The 21,588-nt window shown below is 42.4% G+C and overlaps 1 protein-coding gene across 3 annotated transcripts in view; it reads right to left on the bottom strand.

Annotated features, from left to right (window-relative positions):
- Positions 1-21,588, bottom strand: part of LOC127595818 (receptor tyrosine-protein kinase erbB-4-like) — a 177,729-nt gene that overhangs the window by 66,460 nt on the left and 89,681 nt on the right. For all 3 annotated transcript variants that reach the window (XM_052057674.1, XM_052057673.1, XM_052057675.1), the window contains exon 3: positions 13,043-13,229. In XM_052057674.1, the coding sequence (XP_051913634.1) occupies positions 13,043-13,229 (187 nt within the window). The remainder of the gene's footprint in view (positions 1-13,042; positions 13,230-21,588) is intronic.

Raw genomic sequence — 21,588 nt, 5'->3', positions numbered from 1 at the left:
CCTAACACCCGAACCGCCCCGCCCCCACCCCACAACCTCCCACCACTTCCCCTGCCCGCCAGCAGAGATTCAATCTTCCCATCAGGCAGGGAGATCTACACTCAGCCACCCGCTTGTCGCGATGTCCCTCACCCCGATTACCAGCCCACCCCATCGTCATCCGCACTCTTGTGATTCACAAGGCGGTCATAAAAAGCATAGGACAGACGGGGAGCAGGAAGAGGAAAGATGAGCGCAGAACGAGAAACACAGATATGAGGAGAGGTGGACTTAAAAAATGGTGAGGGAAGCTCTGAAAATCAATTCTGATCAGAAATTGTGTGTAAAGTAATAAAGCCTCAGCGGTCAGACTGACTATTACTATTTTGCGATGGCGAGGTCAGATGGTTAGTTCAAACGAGGAGTTGCAGCTCTGCATGTTAAACTGATCCACAACCATCTTGACATTGCTTTCTTCTCCAATAAGTTTTAAGCATGGGCATCACCTGTGAAGAGATCACTGCGGGCCTCTCAAAGTCAGTGCTGCAAATTGAAAATAATATTTTATAGGCCTCATGGTACTCATGAAAATCGCCATTTCACACCCTTGCAGTGTGCCTGTTTACAAAATGGAACAAAAATGGCATTTGTTGTTAAATAATTATCTGCAAAATCGAGTAGGCTGCAAAAGCTTGACTTGAGCACATTGTCCTCATTCGTGTGGCGAAAAGTAGGCCGGGAGAAGCCTTTATCTCCTGTAGACTTAATTATTGTGTTATTTTTAAATCAATGCCACAGTGTCTGTTTATTTTTGTCATTTAGAAAGTTATTTATTTCACTTTTAAATATGTTAATTTTTTCTTGTTATGGTGCTTAACTGTCGTAATTTTGGTAAGATACATTTGTTTTTTCATTATTCCTTTTGAGTACATACAGTATATCTGTTTTGTTCGTAAATGTTTCGGGTGTTGTGTGAAACATATTGAGTTGCCTTCTGATGAAATGTCAGATGTAAAACTATTATTTGATCAAAATGAAGTAAACCGTACTAGTGCAGTGTTGGAAACTTCATCATAACTTAGCTGTATTTACCCACTTAAAAGTGGGGCTGCCAGATGCACCAATGGTTAGCGCGTCGGCCTTACAGTGCAGAGGTCGTGGGTTTGATCCCGTCTCCGGCCTTCTTGTGTGGAGCTTGCATGTTCTCGTAAGCCTGCGTGGGTTTTCTCCGGGTACTCCGGTTTCCTCCTCCATTCCAAAAAAAAACATGCATGGCAGGCTGATTGAACACTCTAAATTGTCCCTAGGTGTGACTGTGAGCTTGAATGGTTGTTTGTCTCTGTGTGCCCTGCGATTGGCTGCCAACCGGTTTCCTGGGTGTCCCCTGCCTACTGCCTGAAGGCAGCTGGGATTGGCTCCGACACTCCCCGCGATCCTTGTGAGGATGAAGAATGCATGGATGGATGGGTTAAAAGTATTAGAAGAAATCTCGCAACACTATTTTAGGATATAGTTTTAGAGTAGAATATTAAGGAAGTTGTAATGAACTCTGATCTTTCACCAACTACGTTCATTCTACGCTCATTCAGTGGAGCAAAGAGCTGCTATTCTGAAGTCGTTTGTGGACGATGATAGAGCCGGCGGCAGCCAGAAACCGTGATGCTCTGCAGGGAGCTCGCTGATGAGCTTTCATCAGTGCTGCTAGCCACTTGTCCCACATATCTTCCTCGGCCTAATTATGCTGATGAATAAAGCGGTGATAGCGAGCCGCTCTCGGCTGATGAGCCCACGTTTTCACGCTTGCTGGCATTGTCTTGTAGGGTGTGACACACAGATGAGCATCTGAGCATTAGGAGGAGAACCTAGAAGAGGAGTTGGTCTTTTCACTTTTTTCTTTTTTCTTGGAAAACAAGCCAAGGTAGAGTAAAGCCGGCTGGCCTGCCAGGACCGCATCCGATACAAACCTCTACCAAAACAAAATGCCACTGACATTCACTTTTCCATTTCACGGCAAACGATCATTCGAAAGGTTTGGATGGATGCCGAAGACAAAGCCGTACATCTGTAGGCAGAGCTGAGGAGTTATGTGGTTTCTGGGATCCTTCTAGGAAGGCACCTTGTACTTTTTAAATGAAAAAAAGATGCGTGCGGCTTCTTTAATCGGAGGAAAAGAAAAAAACAAGGAAATCATTTACCAAACATCCATCCACCTGTGAGCAAGTAAAGTGTTTCTGTGAAAGGCAAAAAGAACAAAAATGGTGCAACATGGAAAAAACTAGAGTGTGACTTTTCTTTGTAAACTTGCTATGTATTGATTGCGGCTTCATCTCAGTCACCCACTGACCATTTGTGGTTTATTTACAATTTCACTGTCTGGCACAATGATCCGGGTGGCCCCCAACAAATGCATGCACAACTCGGGGAAACTCAAACAAATTGCATGCATTTCACTAGACAGCTGCTTCTTTGGGGAACATCAGACACTACCTGAAATGGCAAAAGATCCCTTGCAAATTCATAAAGTGGCAGCGAGCGTGTGGCACTCAGCTTGGAGGAATAGAAAGCATCCAATAGCAGAGTCATTCAACAGAAACAGAACCAACCTGGCATCCATCCAGCCGTAACGCGGGCAGATCCACCCTGGACCTGTTCACCAGTGAACAGCTGGCATCTATTTGTCAGGTGTTCACTTTGAACCTCGCACACGTGACACACCACGAGAACAAGATGAATACCACAGAGTTGGATACCATCTCTGTTTGTTGGAATGGTCACTGGCGTAGGTTTTGACTGTAAAAACAAAAGATATTCCCTGCAAGTATTTTGGAATTGCAAATAAATGTCCCATTTGGGTAAATATCTGCATCACTCGACAATCTAATTGCAAAGTGTTACAGTAGTTGCAAAGACTTCAAAATATCAAACCGAAATTTAACTCTGACAGTGTGACAGGTAATACACGATCCAACAGAAGAACTCAATCACAAATTGTGCCTTTACAAAAATGACATCCTCTTTTGACACAGGAAGGTATTCATATTACAACATATTTATGATTAATGTTGACAGTGATATCATCACGGCATCATTGCACTGAGTACCAGGAGACATTTCTCATATTCATTTCAAGTTATTTCACAAATATGTGAAGGTCACTCGATCTCACTTGACCAGTGATTCTTAAGATGGGTTCAATCGAACACTAGGGGTTAGGCGAATCAGTCTCAGGGGTTTGACAGAGCCTCTGCCATGGAGATTATTAAGACATGCTCGATTCAACGTCAATTAGTTATGACACGCCCGCTTGGCCATCACTGGCTGGTTCATTTTGTATACAATTAAAAAAATAGTATAATTCTGTTTACTTTTTTTCCATTTTTAATAAATGTGTTTTTTTGTCTGGAATAAGTAAAAAGAAATAACAATAATACCCTTTTTCACTTATGAAGGGTTCGGTGAATGTGCATAAGAACCGATTGGGCTCGGTACCTCTTACAAGGTTAAGAACCACTGCACTAGATTGTATAGGTGTACCTATTAAAGTGCTCAGTTCTATTTGATTTGAAAAATAGCTGATTTCTGTCATGTGCCTATTTGAGTAGACAACTATTCCAGAGAAAAAGCTACGAGCGCAGAGCAAGCGGTGTGTCTCCGAGGAAGCGATGTGTGCAACTGTGCGAAGCACTCTACTGCGTGATGCCTTCGAGCATGTTTGCTCAGACGAGCACGGGGGAGTGGGGGGGGGGGGGTGGCTGTTGCGAAAGAAAGCAAATTATTTGAAAATGACTTCTCTGATCTTATGAATCACAGCTTTGACAGCAGACCACACACGAGCCGCCGGTAGACATTGCAAAAACGCCAACAAAAGTGACGAATCAGCAAAACTGCCCCAGAGCAGTCCAGGACCAAATGAACTTTCATTGTGTCATTGTGTTTTGATAAAAGTCACCATCTTTGCGAGTTGAGAAACACTTAACTGATCTTCACGGAGAGAAGGTGAGTCTCTGGAGTCCCATTTCCACACTTCTCCATTATTACCTCTGCCATCCAAAGAGTTATTGTGCTCAGTGACAAATGGGAGAGGAGCTGCAAGGCACAGACAACGCGGGGGTGGTCCCTTTCACAGTACACCTGCACCTCTTCTTCGGCAGGCCACAGTGCCACCACTACCTCCCTGATAATTGTGTTTTAAACCCCTGATTAAATTTCACAGTCTCCAATGAGATTGTTTTTGCTACGAGTCCTTATGAAAAATGCTTTGTGCACTGAGGACTCCGTGTAGGAGGCAGGAGATGACACTTTTTGTACACGCCAAGCCTTCAGTGGACACTAAATTCTTGTCATCACTCTCACCACCCACTTTTATGTTGCGCCTTCCCTTCCACTCTTGACAATCGACTGAGATACAGCCACTCCCATTTTTAACCCTTCCTGTTCTCAACCCAAAAACATCCACAGGCAAAGGCAATTGTGTCAAACTATGAGATATGGCGACGATGACAAATTCATCCATCCATTTTCTATACCGTTTATACTACACCCTAGACCGGTTGCTCGTCAAATTGCAAGGGCCGCAGACACAGGACCTTAGCAGAAAGACACATCTAACTTTATGCCACCTTTCTTTAAATGGGAAGTCAATCCAAAAATGTTAATTTTTTATTATTATTATTTTTTTAACAGTAGAATGTTCTCTGCAGCACCACTAGTCTAAAGATGACAGCAAAGGTATGCAGCAGAGGTTTGCCCAGGGAGCAGAACGAGCAACATAAAAAAGAATGTATTACTAGCGTAAAACTGTTAAACATTTTCAAGTAGTCTGTGAACTTTGTTTGTGGCCTGTGGCTTTAGTATTTGTTGCAGTAAAGGATTGTGGGCAATGTATCTCCTTTCGAAAAGGTTGGTCCGAAATAACCTTTGCTCGAGGTGGCTTAAAGGTTGAATCCAGACACCGCTCCTAAGAATTTTTAGAATTCCAACAATCCTACCCTCCAATTACTTTGGGTCATCTCAGTCACACGGAATAGAAAAGGACATTTCTGAGGCAAAAATTATACTCAGAAGAGTACCTATTTACCTATTTAAAACCTTCAACCTAAGAAGCATGTTTTTGGGTGTTCGGAGGAAGCTGCAATCACAAGAGCAAACCCATGCAAGCACATAAAAAGCATGTGAATGTCACACAGGAAGGCCAGAGCCCAGATTTGAACCAACAACCTCGTAATTGTGAGGCACATGTGCTAACCACGAATTCACTGTGCAACCGTGAAAAATTCTAACGTGAAACATGTAACTGGAGATGCTGCAGAAGTTGGTGGGGCGGGGGTGCAACCGAATAAGTACGCTTCTGTGTCCACTTCCCTGCATCTGAATTAAGTCATGGCCCTCCAATCAGCACAACCCAAACAGACTGTGCCAAAAAACATGAAAGCAGCTGAATGCGAATCATGCGAATGAGCAAAGGCGGTTGACCAATGTGTTGTCACTACGGGGATTTGAGGAGACAATGTAACCACACCAAAATCGTTTAGTAAAGCGGAGTCAAGTCAAGTCAAGTACAACTTTATTGTCAAATGTGTTGTATGTGTAACATACAGTAAATTTCATCTGTGCTGTATGTGATGACATTTCCTCCCTCTTAAACAGACAACACAATAAGAGGAGCCACTGCGGGTGCCCGCTCTGCCATCAAAAGAAAAGTGAAGATAAAATGACAAATTAATGCAAGACAACACATTAGGCAGAGGCAGTCTGTAATCGTAACCACTTTTCTGCATACACTTTGTTGTCTGAAGCAGTTACAGATGAAAGAGGAGCGAATCAAAGTGTCCTTTTCACCAGTGGATCAAAGACGTCATACTGAAATGTGCACACGACTGCTACAAGCTAAGCTTAAAAGCAACAAGAAGCTGTAGCATCCATTAACGAAAAAGAGATTGGCTCTCTTCTCCTGTCGCATGTAAATCAGCTTCAATTCCAAGCTGTGACTCTCAGTTCCACATACGCATCGGCGCTCTGCGCTGACGCTGCTTTCTTCTCATTGTCGGCCCCTCAAGCCATGCATCCATGCAGCTGCAGACTGTCGATCAGCACCGAACCTTTCGCTGAAAAAAGTGGGGCTGTGAAAATGCTGCCTATTTCAGGCGCAAGACACAAGCACCCCAGAGCTGTCCAGCAACGACAGTCAAATGGCGCCGACATTTATCCCAATCAAAATCAGGGCTGGTACATGCATGCCGTCAAGAAGGCGCAACCACCAAGCCAAGATTCTTCTTCTTTGACGAATGTCGTGACTGGAAACAGTCCACATTAGGGCCACGCGACGTCACAACAACACCATGTGACAAACAAAAGACAAAAACAACAAAAAACACAAGGCTATTGAACAGCACGTGCCGACGGCTGCCTACTCAGGCGCCATCTTGAAAAAAAAAAGTAATCTCGTAAAGTCGTAAGTAATCTCGAAAGCTCAAAGAGGTCAAAAGTCAAGCTGGGTTGTAAAGTGTGTTGCAAAGTGAGGGAAAATCAGGATCATCTCCATTCTTTGCTATTTATAACAAGAGTGGTCACAACCTTGGATAATGACTGAACAATGAAAAATAAAGGTCTTGCGGGGGAGGATGATAAACACCGACATTTAGATTAAATTAGTCTGATTTATGAGCACTGGTCAAAATTAGAGGACAAATTCGTCAGTAGCCTCTGATTTTTTGGTGATTACCATTTCTAAACTTTGATGGCATTGAAAAAATGAAACATGAAAAAAAAAAAAACTTGACTAGACTAACTACTGCAACTGCAAACACTCAGTGAAACATTCTTTTGATGATCCTGCAAAGTGAACTCAGAGATGTGTTTTAAAATGCATTATACTGCACTTGTTTGAAAGTGAGGTTAGAGACCAGGCCGCCCCTTGAATACTGAAAATCTGCATATAATTGACACCCATTGAAATGCATTGCTGCGAAACGTTAATATGTATGAAGGCGGGAGGGAAAAGCAAACAAACAAAATATGTACTTAAAATAAATATACAAATACATACATCAATAAATACAAACTGTTTATTACATACATCAGGAGCACAAACTGTAAAACTTCTCCTGACTGGCGATTATTAATTTGCCTGCTATTTTGCTGTTCAAAGTTGAATGGTGGGTCTTATTCACCGTCATGGACGGGTTAATTACTGATTAAGGCAGGGGTGTCAAACTCATTTTTGTCGTGAGCCACATTGTAGTTGGGCCATTATGACTGTGAAAACATAAAGAAGTAAAGAATAATCATTTTCTTCAATTTAAATCTTGTTACAGATTTTAGGAAGCATCATGGAATTTGACATGCTTGATTGGCTTTCGCGGGCCACATAAAGTTATGTGGCGGGTCAGATTTGGCCCCCGGGCCTTGAGCTTGACACCTGTGGACTAAGCAGTGACTCAGCAATGTCGTTAGTAGTTCTAAGCGCCAACCGAAGCTCATTGCTAGCTAGCTTCTAAGGGGTAAGTTGTAACTGTGCGTAGGACACATAAGTGCCTTGCAGCACGTAAACTTGGGCTCATCCAACCCAGCTATGGTTTTTTGGACTGTGTCGGCGGTTCAGCTATGGGAAATACTAAAATATCTGTGATTCACAATCTTGCTATTTAGTGTGAAGCGCAAAATGCTAATTTTGACTTGCAAACTGCAATGTCAAACTGCTTATTTATTGCTTTTTATCAGTCAAAATTGTGATACGATAAATGAGATGTGATAGTGGAATTGCACCCTTCACACCAAAGGGGTTGGACAGCAAACCCTGCTGACACATCCCCTCTGCAAATGAGTCCTTAAATATGATCAAGCAAAGCATAACTGGGAACAAGACAAGGAATGTGGAATGACATATTAGCATGGTTTGCATGTCAATTAATGCCATGGGTTCATATCACTGTGTGGCAGAGAAAAGGCAGGCAACAACAGGCTGGAGATCCATCCATTTTCCGATCCTTTTTATCCTCACAAGGGTCACTGAAGCCTATCCCAGGTGTCTTCGGGCACTAGGCGGGGGATGCACCGAACTGCCAATCGCAGGGCACGCATAGACGAACAACCATCTGCGCTCACATTCACACCTAGGGACAATTTAGAGTCTTCCATTAACCTGCCATGCTTGTTTTTGGACTGTGGGAGGAAACCGGAGTGCCGGGAGAAAACCCACGTAGGCACGGGGAGAACATGCAAACTCCACACAGGAAGGCCGGAGCCGGAATCAAACCCTGCATTTCTGCACTGTGAGGCAGACATGCTAACCACTTGTACACCCGGCCGCCCAAGCTGGAGATCATTGTGGCTAATTTAGTGACATTTCCCGGTGAAAGGAGAGGAGCTAGGCGTACTCAGCTTTACATAACACCCCAGTGCTTGTTATTCATGCTTTTTAATTTGGAAAAAAAAGGGGGGGTTCAACTCTCTGAAAATGTCCAAGAAAAAAAACATTTAACAAGCACACTGAGGCTTTTTGTTTGCCTTGCAAACAGCAGCATTTTCTGTGTGAGCAAAGGCAACGTTTGAAGCGATGCGATATGTTCGAATGATGAGCGCCATAACGATGACACAAGATCCATTTTTAATATGTTCCAGCCCTCTTTGTTCTCACTAATTAAAAGCGCAAGTGACTATTGGTATTAGCCTTTTTTTTTTTAGGCGTGGTAATTTTTCCCACTTTGTCTATGGACAATGCAACACTGTATTTTGAAGAACTTTGCCAAAAGACGCAAAGTAAAACACTGTTGTCATCATGAAGGATGTAAAAGGATGAAAAAAAGTATCCACGGCAAATTTCATACACGAGGAAATATAAGAAAATAATTGGCATATGCTTAATAATATTTCACTTGATGGATGGACAGGCACACCAGAAACCCTTGCATACAAGCAATTAAAGTAAAAGTAAAATGTACTTCAAAAGAAAAAAAGAACCGATGACACTTATCTCAAAGGTAATGCTGAACACGTTACATTTCAAAGGTAACGCCATAAAAAAAGTGAATTCCTTTCAAATGGCCAGCTATAAATTTGGAGCCAAACATGCATCCATGCCTTCTGCCTACTCCCAATGGGACTGAATTTGCAGTGGGACAAAGCCGCAGTCAAATTGTTGTGCTGTAAATACGGAATATACTGGAGTCTACATACCACAAAACAAATGACAAACACGATCCATCCAGTCCAACGTGCATGGCGGCTTTCACAGGACGAGTGAGTAGCCCGTGAAAATACTCCGCCTGCCTAATAGTGAGCTGGTTCAGAAGGTTGACATGGAAGTGCAGCAGCTCTGGTGCAAACTAATTCATACATCTGGCTGACTTCAAACAGCTAGTGAGAATTGTTTGGAATGTGTTGTGAGTGTGTGTCATTAAAACGACCATGACTATTAAAAAAAAAAAAAGGAGAAAAGAGTAATGGGAGAAAATTATATTAAATAAAAAAAATCTCTCCCTCTCTCTCTGTATACAAAATATATAATATATATATATATACATATATATTTATATATTAGAGAGAGAGAGAGAGAGAGAGAGAGAGAGAGAGAGAGAGACAGAGAGAGAGAGAGAGAGAGAGAGATTTTGTTTTTGTCAACGATAGCTATGCATCCAGGCTGTGCAGGGGCAAAGCAATCTCAAACCGTGATGGGCCCTCCATCAACTTTACACTAGGGGTGGTATGCTGTGCCTTTTTTGTCCGCACATTGTGTTGTGTGCCTCTTTTACACAAATCAACTTGGATTTCAGCTGTCCATAACATAGTTTCCTTGAGCTAAATCTTATGGCCAATTTATGCAGAAATCCGGGTAATTCTAAAGGGTGACAATATGTTTTCTTGCAGCAGCGTCTTTGAACCGTGATTGATTCAAGTGGCTAAAGGAAGTGCTGTGTTTGAGGACAACTCTTCAAAATTATGCTCAAACTGTGGGAGCGTATCGTCATAGTATCAAATTTTCCAATTGTCCAATCCTTGATCAACTTAGGCGGATATTTGCTTTCCTCCATGCACTCCACAAAGGATGTTGTAGAAATGAACTTGAAATTGCCCATGACAAATTAGAGTCAGTTTAGATATGGAAGTTGACATAATTATTGTGGCTTCATTTGTGCTGAATTTCCAACAAGTTGTTGAGATTTCTGGCGGCTTTGTGGTACATTTCTTTTGTTCCTTGGCTGTACTGTGGAGGACATGCATGCTGGAAATGAATTTTCCATTGGCCACAACTTGACACACCCGAGGATGTTGTTCTGTTCGAACTGGAAGAACACCCCCGCAAACAGATTACTGTCAACTCTCCCAAAGTCTGTCGAATTGATGCCAAAGATGAACTTTTTTTTTGGTACGCACAATCCATACAATCTGTAGCTTGTTGATGAGTTTTATGTAAAATTTCTCTGTTGTGTCCTATGTGCAAAAGATTGCAAAGGAGTTACCCTCGGTCCTTGGTTCTCCTCAAATTGCATACTGTCATCAGGTGTTGATCCGACAGCACTTTTCCATCAACAGTTTGTGCTCTTATGCGAAAGTACGAAGAAGGAACACCAGAATGACCGTTCAACTTCTTCTTCCGTGTCTTCAGGTGAAAAGGAAGAAACAATTCATTGGAGAAAATGGCAGAGCAACCTCTTCTTGAGAAGTCCAGTTTAAAATCTATGATAAAGGATAATGTTGTCTTCCACCACATTACTAGGAGATGATCTGATTGTAAGGCCATGACCACAAATAATCTGTGTGACGGAATTGTGCTAATAGAATCAACACCATTGTGTGGTTTTGTGTGTGTGTGTGTGTGTGTGTGTGTGTGTGCGTGTGTGTGTGTGTGTGTGTGTGTGTGTGTGTGTGTGTGTGTGTGTGTGCGTGCCTGTACACGAATACTAACCCCGAACAGCCTTTTATGAGCATACTTGGCAAGAGAGGAACAATTTTGAGCGCATAAAAGAGAAATGTAATTAAAAGAGAAAATAAGCCTTTTCGGAGCGATATTTGATCTTACCATACAACACAAAATTAATTTTGTAGCAGTGACGTGACATCAAATTTTGAGCTCTAATTTTGTGCCTATTAAATATGCATAAGTCAAACACAAGCCGGGAATTGTGACGTTTTCCAAATGAGCAAAACAAACATATTTTTGTACTTTGAAGGGAACATCCTGCGTGAACCTCTAGTGACTCATCAAAATAATTGATGTTCTATTATCGTCATAGCAACATTTTTTTGATTGACTTTGTATCGTATTTTCCGCACAATAAGGCACTTTGGGGTATAAGGGCCACACTCAATCAATGGCCTATTTTAAAAGTATTTTCATCTACAGTATAGAGCGCACTGCCTTCTAAGGCGCATAGAATGGAAGCTGCAATAGTGGCTGATTTTGCGCTATCCATCCACTAGATCAGGGGTGGGCAAACCTTTTGGCCACATTGATTTCTAAATTTGACAGGTGGGCCGAGTCTGCATGAGATACGGTAAATATTAAAAAAAAACTGTATATGGTGACAGTCCATACCAAACATCAACAGAACAAAAGCAGCATACTTTTTAAAAATGAGAACAGTGAAACAACTGTGGTATATGTCCTGTATGAACGTCCAAGAATGTTAACAACATACATGTGTGACAACACAAGCAACAAAGTGCAACAATACAGTCTATTGCCCAAAAACGGCAGCATACAGTACAGGTATATGACAAAATAGGACTATTTGCTACAAAATGAGATGAGTAAAAGACCTGGTGGCTTTCTTTCCACTCACTGTCTTGAACTTGACCTCCCCTCGATCACCACACAAGACAGCGTTGCTCAGCTGATGTCGTGCATCGAACTTTTGAAGGCAGCCACGGAACGCTTCAAAGTCTTTGATGCCCATAGCGCAATGGAACTCGCTTCCTCTCTTATTAGCGGTCCAGTTTGCAGAAAATCTTCAGCACGATAACAGTTTGCAAGAATGTGTTTATTTGCTCGACTGTCCGTCGAGCCGCAAGTAATTCACTCTGGGCATGGAAATAGCCAGAATCTGACTGAGCAAGAATCGCTTCCTCGTTTTTCAAAGTCTCGTTGATTTGAGTCTTTCAGACTCAAGCGTCTCCTGAGTGTTTCTTACTTTGTAACCCGCTTTGTTTAATCAGACACACTTCACTTTCTCTTCCGCGGCCACGAATGTTCCTCTCCGTTTGGATGCCATGACCGACAGGACATCAAATTTTTTCGCAATTCCAGTAAAACTCACTGCAATAAAGAGTCACTTGCATGTCGCCGTTTTGGATCCAATGATAGAAATTAGCGGCACGGACACACTTATTCTGTCGTATCGAGCGGGAGTTGCTTGAGCTGGCGCTACTGCGGGCTTCCGTGTCGTCTCCCCCTCCCTCCCTGTGCTCTGCAACTTCAAGTAACTTCGCCACCTGGTGTTGAAATGCCTGTAATTACAAGTCCAAATGAAATGAATGCAATCATTTACAGCGAACCTTAATTGTGTACCAACCTTCGGCGGGCGGGATTAAAAAGACCAACGGGCCGGATGCAGCCCGTGGGCCGTGGTTTGCCCACCTCTTCACTACATGGAGCTATGCTAAAGATATTACAGTACAATACAGCTTCATTCATATGGAGCGTTCACAACCGCTGCACTGCAACAAAGCGATTTACAGAACATTTAAAATACTACATCCATGATATCAGAATATTAATCCATATATAAAACATACCGGATTACAAGGCGCACCGTCTTTTGAGAAAGTGGAAGGCTTTTAGGTGTGCCTTGCAGTACAGAAAATACGGTAACATGTGCGCAACTTAAAAATCCACAGATTTGAGGGTATCAGGTAATTTTCCATTCTTTTATGTTTGCATAGGGTGTGTTGGTTTGATCAGAGGCTGCAGGGTCAACAATGATGCGTACATTTTAAGATAAGATAAGATGAGAAAACCTTTATTAGTCTCGCAATGGAGAAATTCCCAATTCACAGCAGCAAAGTTATGAAAGGAAGAAGTAGAACAACTAAATTTCTTTGATAGTATTTGACAGCAATTGCTTACCTGTGAGGTTGCGAAGGCCCAGCTGCCTCAATCCGTAGTACCCATCACGTCTGTAGTTGAGGAAGATGGCAAGCGCATAACGGCTTTCGTACAGCTTGGTACCTCTGATGATCCGCAGATTCTCTAATGGAAGGTTGTCGAACTGGTTGAGACCCACCAGCACGTAGCCTGTCACCTCTCTGATTGACTGCAAAGAAGAGAGAAAATGCAGTTGGAATTTGAAAGCAAGACGTGAATGAAGCTGCAATAGATGAGCACTAGCATCTTTACTAAAGATCCTTTTTAAAAGTGGGAACCAGATGTTTGTGTGGAATAAATTATGTCATTATTGCTCCATTCCAGTATCGAGGGCAAATTAGGATGCATGACCCCCAAAAAAGGAAAATGTCGGCCTAAATGCACATTTTTCCTTTGAATGTAGCCCCCTGATCCTTAAGTGTTCACATCTGACATTAGTAAATTACACAGTAGCACACATTTTAAACGCTCATTTATAAACATTTATGGCTTTTCTTTTTACCTACGTGACAAGAGGTAAAAAATTTTGTCAAACCGATTCCAAAGAAAGGGCATTAATCTTTGGTTGAACATGTTTAAGGGCTATTTTCTCTCATGTGCTTATGTCAGAAAAGGTGGGCAGCTGCATGCTTTTCTGGCTGCAAGCATTCTTCTGCCCACTGAAAGCTTTATAGTTTCTGCCTGTTGCTGTTGCCCCTGCTTTAATAGGAGATGAGCCATTGGTCGGTAACGAGTGGCCCACATGCTAAAATTGGCGCGTTACAAATGATACCTGATGTCGTTGATGATTTAAAATAAATTAATCAACAAACAAATAAATAAATACATGAATAAATAAATGAATTAAAGAGTATTAAAGGTGCTTAGATATCACCATGGTCTCTTTCTGGGATAGCATAATGTTCTGCTTTAAATGTAACATGCCATATGGCTTGGAAGTGCTCCTTTAAAGGACACTTTGGTTCAGGATACTTGGAATGCACTTTGAGTTCCAAGTATCACTCCTTGGGCTTCCCCCGCCTGCTCACTCCTTGGGCTTCCCCCGCCTGAGTGGGGCATGGAAAAAAAAGATGAATCCTTCGGAAGATGCAATTATAGTGTCATTATCTTCTGCTACAGGAAATGCTAAATAATAAGTTAGTTCGTCTTTTCAAACGGGAGCGCGGGGGGGGGGGCTGTGCATGGCCAAATGCAGGGTATAGTAACACAATTTTAGAGGAGCTGATAGCGTGTAGTATTTTTTAGAAGTGGCTCAGGTGAAAAATTATTTTTTCTGTGACACACTGCAGTTTTAAAGACAGCACCCTCATTCCAGGTCTTCAAAACATAAGTTACTGAGAGAATATTATCAAACGTAGACACAAAAGAATTGATCAAAGAGGCATTGTGAATTAGCTAATATAGTGTTTTAGTCAGGATATTTATTGTTGAAAAATATCAGCGCCAGCGGACAATTTTCCACTCTTTCAGGAGCTTTCCAGTTCAAACATTCCGTACGGCGGCCAGCATTGAAGATGAGCCTTTGGAGTTTTTTACATTAAAGTGCCTCTGTGACACAGAAAAAAATTGGACACCGCTGATCCAGCCCTTTTTTATTGATTAACCTTCAAACATGTTCAATTATCAGCAAAGTATTCAGTTTCAACTACTGTACTAAAATGCATTTCCTACAGCATAAAAAAAGTGTACTCCTTCAAAGTGATATCAAGTGCACCGTATTTTTCTGAAGGATTTCAATGACATTCAAAAGTCTCAGGAACGCCTCTTTTGTGTTGGTGGGTACTAATGGTGGGTTTATCATAAGTCTGGCCCGAAGAAGGCGCGCAGCTGGAAATGCGCAAGTGCTGTAGACCGATAGTTAGGAGCTTTGCGATAATACCTGGTGCTTCTATATAGTGGCTCGCAGCCTGACCGCAAACACAATGAAAACTAAACAGAAAGTGGAGGTGCTAATTAGCAAGATTGCACTGCGTCAATCATCGAGAGTGAGAGAACAACATAATAAAAGAGCAGCATTCATTTCAGTGAAGGATTTGATTAGCATACTTATTACAGAGTGGATGCCTATTGTGAGGACCACCAGAAAGTCCCGGTTAAACAAAACAACAACAAAAAAGTGTGCTGGAGAGCAAAGTTGTTTTACTTGCCATCTCATCTTCAACTGGAAAGAAAACGAACAGGAAAATAACATTGTATTCTTGCAGGGGATTTTTCATTCCGCCCCCTGGTTGAAAGTTGTACCCTGCCATTACTTTGACCCCCACTGTGGCCTTGTGTTCACTGCTGGGGGTTTGCTGAACTCACCCGGCTATCATTAACTCCGTGGTAAGCCCCACGTGCCCCACTGAGGCCCCCGGCGAGTGGCTGACGCACTCATTGCTGCTCCGACTGTGGCCCTTTCTCCTAGCCAGCCCCAAGTCCGCAAAATACAAAAAAAAAGAAAAGACGAGTATACAAGAGTTCCTTGTTGCCTAGCAACATCAGGAAAAGGTAGTGAAAAAACAAACTGGAGAAAAAAAATCCTGGTAAATGAATTAATTCAATTAAATGACGATTCTGCCCTTTCTCTGGCATTTCCATAGCATTGGCATAATTTACAGTACTTCCCCTCTGTAATTAAATACACGTTAATACATAGATTAAACCTTTTTAGATCAATAGTCATCGAAGGTGCTGGAATCATCGAAAAGTATCAGGAGGGATTCTGCAGCGAGGAGAATTTCCCCCCTGCTGCAGAAAACAAACTATGCTTCTGACAAAAGGAAAAAAAAAAAAAAGAAAAAACATCTGAAGCTGGAGAAGCTGCCTGTAAGCCAGGCGATTTCATTCGATGGATACTCTCTACACTGTGTACTAAAAAAGGCTCGTGCTAGAGTTGATTAGTGGGGTGTTTTCTAAGACGACTCTCAGCACTTGTGTATTTGCAGAAAGTGTGTCGATTATTGTTTTGTTTGTTTTTTAAATTTCACTTCAGGCATCATTGTTTTGACTCTGGTGAATATCTCTGCCAAGATGCGGTGCACGCGCTTCAAGAACTGCAACGGTCCGAGACTTTGCAGACACAGGTCAGATTCACATGAAGCATTCCAAATTTTCTTTCCATCCCACTATCTTCATAAAGTAGTGTCCTATTGTGTAGCAAAGAGTTGTTCACTTGACCTGTCTGCGGCAGGTTAAACCGCATGTTGGGTAAATACACTAAGGCCAAAAATGGAGAGCCAAACAAGTTTGATTTAATCATCAAAGTGCAGAACGTGCATGATGTTAGCAGGTGTGTTTCTCTTCAACCTCTCAACATTTCTTGACATCAGATAAGACAAGAATAGGAAGTAGTCAAAGGCGGAATTTCAGGAAGTCCAACTATTTCCGGTTGTCATAATCTCTTCAGCATTCTGTTAAGATTTGACAACACACTATCTACTGCGCAAGCCTAGAAAAACAAAAAAGATCAAGTTTCAACAAACTTGCCCTTCCTCTTGTTCCAGTCTGATTGTCAACCTTGGCCGGATTGTCTCCACCTGTTGCTCCTCACCTTGTGTTTGAATAGTCCTTGTCTCCCTTTGTCCCGTGCCAGTGTGTTTGGTCCTTGTGTGTGCACTCCGACGTCTCCGCAGAGATCTGACCAGCTCTCAAATAAATTTCCCATTTTACTCTGAACGCTGCAACTGTGTCCCGTGTCCAAGGCTGGTTTTGACACAAACAAGGTGTACCTTTGCCAGGCATTGATTGCTGTGTGCTTGTGCGTCAGGCTTCCAACAGCACTCTTAGTTTTATGATTAGTATTTTCTTTTTCATTTCACACAGCTGAGGATTGTTGCTATCCACAAGGACAAGATTTTGTGAAATACCTGCTGCAATCAGCATTTTACAAAAAGCACCATGCCCATATTGGACTTGGTGTTTGGGAGAGAAGACCAAGACCAAAAATGACACAGCTTTCTTCACCAGGAAATGAATTAAGCTAATGTTATGAAAACTGAACACAGAGGAGGTAGAAGGCCTGTTCTTGCAAGTTACCATGTACATTCAATTTGACACATACAGCTCGAAGCCTTTGTCCTTCATGGCCGCTGACGTGGATGAATTTGCTTTAATGATATGATTCATGCCATTCATCCAAATTTCCGGTTTGTCTTGGAGTGATCTTGTTCAGAATGCAGTCACTTTGCTTGGAGATAGACGGACAAGAGGAAATCCAGCTGGCCGAGACCGTACAAAGGAAGCAAATGACATTCTGTTAAACAAGCTCACCACACAAGGATTCACAAACCTTAACGACAAATTAGCAGAAAGTCAAGCTGGCAAACTGAATAAAACGGCTTATGGCGTAACCATACTTTTTGTTCAGGCAACTTTGGAGGCAAATCGTCAGTGAATATCCAGAGAAATGTCTACCTTTTGTTCAAAGGAGCATCCCCTGGGTAGCATCCAGGATTTTGAGAAAATGCCAGCATAACATCATTTGAAAAAGATTTAGCAAGGCTATGCTCACAGATGATTATACTTTATTGACTCGCATATTTGTGAGGTTCAGAGACAGCATCAGGTCAGGGAAAGGGATGCTGGCGTGTAAAAAAAAAAAAAGATGATCTGGAGTTTAACTTCTCTCACTCTTACTCAAGCCCCAACCGCATGGGGGAAATAATGAGATACTGAAGACGGGCTCAGCACAACGGTGCGACAATAACAAAAACACCTTGCAGTCTTATTGGTACTGGATAATGAGATGGTGGTGGTGAAGATGTTTCGACAAAGTCACAAAAATTAGGGAAGTTCACGGACAGGAGGCCCAGTGACGCTGAAGCGGGAAATTCGGCACACCCATTTTCAGCAGAATTAATTGGTATTTTAAGCATAATTAATTGCACGCGTGCTTCTGTCACCTGGATGAGTGGAAAAGTAAACATGGAGGGAGAGCACACAAAGGAAGAGAAGGGGGAAAGGGGCTAGAAAAACGCGGAGGTTAGATTGAAAAACTTGATAGATAAAGGGTAAAAAGCCACAGAGCTGGGGAAAATATAATAACATGCTTACAATACATGAAGATGGGACACATTATTGTGATTACCACTCATTTCCATACATATAGAGCAGTCTGCCAGTGAGTCAAGGAGAGTGCAGTGGGCCATGTCAGCACAGACTCTCAACAGTTTGAGTCGACCGAATTGGCAGCAGCAGGCGGTGCAATCTGAATCCTCCACGTGGCGGCAAAGTCAATGGGCGGGTGGGGACCTGTTTACCAATTCGCCTCAATGGGCTGGGTGAGAGTGAGAGGGCCATGCACCTCTTCATCTCATGGGGCCATTTGGCTGTTAAGTATGCTGAGAGCACTCGGGCGTGATATTCAAGATTTGGAGGAAACCTGTTAAAAAAACAACCCCCCCCAAATACTAATAAACGAATAAATAAAAAATCAGTTGCCTTTGAGAGAGTCATTGACTTTGTAATAAATGAAAACCCACGCCAGAAGTATGTCACTGTGAAGATGACTGTTCAATTGCCTTGGTGGATGTCTTCAGAAAACCTGCCAAATGCTTCCAGTTGGTCTTTTTGGTCGTGCTTAGATCAGCAATTTCTTAACTGAACAGCAAGTATTAAAATAGTAATGAATGGAAATACAAAACTGTAAAATAAAGGCTTCATGGGAACTCATACACTCTTGAGTAAGGATTCACAAAGTGCACTTACAAATAAAATAAGTAAGTAAATAAATACAGTAGGCAGCCTGGTAGTCCAGTGGTTAGCACGTCGACTTCACAGTGCAGAGGTACCGGGTTCAATTCCACCTCCGGCCTCTCTGTGTGGAGTTTGCATGTTCTCCCCAGGCCTGCGTGGGTTTTCTCCGGGTACTCTGGTTTCCTCCCACATTCCAAAAACATGCGTGGCAGACTGATTGAACACTCAAAAAAATTGTCCTTAGGTTTGGATGTGAGTGTGGATGGTTGTTTGTCTCTGTGTGCCTGCGATTGGCTGGCAACCAATTCAGGGTGTCCCCCGCCCACTGCCCAAAGACAGCTGGGATGGGCTCCAGCACCCCCCGCGACCCTCGTGAGGATCAAGCGGTTCGGAAAATGGATGGATGGATAAATACAGTAAATGTACAACTGAGCACTGCATGTAGCGCAACCCTGTGTACTTTGAAGCTCTCTTCCAGCTGCTGCAAGGCCAGACCTAGCAAGCTAGCAAAGCTAACAGGGCTAGCATCACACATAAATCAGTAGTGGAGCTCGTATCCTTATTTCCATTCTTCCGTGTGTGCAAAGAATGTGTCACATATTTGCTGGAATACATCCAAAAATAGTGGCGGCTTGGAAGTACAAAACGGAGTACCAAGTGGTTTATTAGCTAACTCCTCAACGATGCTTAAGGGAGGGCCATTCAGCAATGACGAACTCACAGGTCATTTTCACCCTCGAGTCATCCCTAGCAAAATATCTGTACTTTTCGAGTGCAGTGGTGTTGGGAAAGGGCCTCGGATTTTTATTTATGGCTGGATTTTGGCCGTTTATTTAATACTGTGGGCATCTTATAGGCTTTCGAAACACCGTTGCAGTGATGGCCATGTAGCTGATAAGATTTTGTATGTTGAAACGTGTTGATTATCTTTCCCTCCTCGTGGAATGTTTGAATTTTGGGGCAAATAGCATACACAATACCGTCCTCTAAAACAGTGAAGAAATCTGTGTAGCCCAAGTAAAGCTCATCCAGCTTTTTATTTGATATTCTAAAATATATATTTATGAATTATTTCCTCAGTCACCTCTATAAATTGGTAAAGCTCCCCTTTAGCACCGGGAGATAAAAAGTCCTGGAGCTGTTTCTGCGTGGTAATCTGAAACATCAAGAGCTGAAGTAATGTATGTGGGCCTTTGAAAGGGACTAAAGTGAATGTTAAACATTTCAGTTGGACGGATAAGGGGCGTCTTATTTTCATAATCTCCTATGGGTAAAATCAGAATGGATGAGAAGTTGTCCTGCACCCAAGCATGAATTGGATTCGACTTGAGGTTCCACTGTATAGCCGCTGACTTGTGTCTCCATACTTTGGTTCATATGTGATGTCTAAAGTGTTGGTCAGGCAGAATGTTCTGACATGAACACGTTGAATCAAAATTGCGGGACTCTGACTTTGGTCTCCACCCTGCCAGTGATTGTGTGCTTGCTTGAAGCAATTGCAAAAGATTGTTTTAAAGTGGCTTCTGCAAGGCATCTTGCTTGTCAAGACACATTTACACTAAAAACTTCCACTTCACCAAAAGGGAGAGCGTGATGGCATCGTCACCCCCCCCAACTGCGACATTGTGGCAAAAGCTTGTGGACATTCTTAACTCCTAATATGAAGCTCGAGTAGCAATTCTTGTCGCACGCAAGACAAACCTGTGACAATGTCCTATGTGGGTGGTACAAACCCAGAAAAGTTTACAAATGAAGAAAGGGCAGACCAGCTTGCGACAAGAACCTATTTCACGCACACAAAAACGGCACAGCAGTGGATAAGTCCCAAAGCGAAATGTCCATGTTGGTATTTTCTCCACAACGGCACAATTAGGAGCTTTGTAAACTGCATATTGCATTCGGGCTAGATAACTTAGCAGCTGTGATGTGAATTAAAACCGTGTCAGATTTGATAGGCCTGCCGTCTCTGTGCCGTGCATGCATGTATGCAAGTCTGTGTGTGTGTGTGTGTGTGTGTGTGTGATTAGGGTGGCCATTTTTGTCACATGCAGTTGTAACACACAGCACGTTGCACTGCTGAGCTGCTTCATTACCCCTGAATCAAATCTTAATCGCTGATGGATGTCCTGATTTGTAGCGACACAAGGAATGCGTGTCTGTGTGCACAACTGTGTGTAGGTGGAAAAGTACTAAGCCAGGTTAGCGTTCTAATTAAACCTATGAAATTCAAGATGAAGAGAACATTTCACAGTTATAGGAGGGCTAACTTCATTGCAATACACACACTGGGACAGAAATTCGATCCAGGAATTTTAGATGGAAAGGCCCCCACCACATGTGACCAAAGGCCAAACAATACTAACCAGTGAGCAGTGAGAGTGATTTTAGGTTTATCTTTTTTCTCTCGTGATATTCTACATGTAGAAGAACTTTCTACAGAACGACAGCCTGACACACATCCTCACTGGTCTGTTTTCCCCGCCTTCCTGCTCCATTCTTTTCCTTACTTATGACAGAGTACAGTAATTCTGCTCAATTCAGCTTAAAAAAAATTATTGTTTCCCAGAAAGCCACACATAACCAAATAACCCTTTCTAGGTTCTTTACAGAAAAAAAGTCAGGAAACCAATAATAACACTATTAATGAAATAAATAATAACTAAATAATTCTCTCTTAGTTCTTCACAGAAAAAAAACAGGAAATAAATAATAACTAAACAACTCTCTCTCTTTATAGCCCCTTGAAGTCCACAAAAAAAAGAGTTCTGCCATCTACGAGAACGCCACCTATCTTGTCTTGCTTATGTCTGCTACCGTCTTGTTCGCGTGTTCTACTAATTGATCTGAGACAC

Source organism: Hippocampus zosterae, chromosome 2 (genome assembly GCF_025434085.1).
Source record: "Hippocampus zosterae strain Florida chromosome 2, ASM2543408v3, whole genome shotgun sequence".
Lineage (NCBI taxonomy): Eukaryota > Metazoa > Chordata > Actinopteri > Syngnathiformes > Syngnathidae > Hippocampus > Hippocampus zosterae.
Note: the sequence above shows the minus strand (reverse complement) of the source record. Positions and strands in the feature narration are given on the sequence as shown.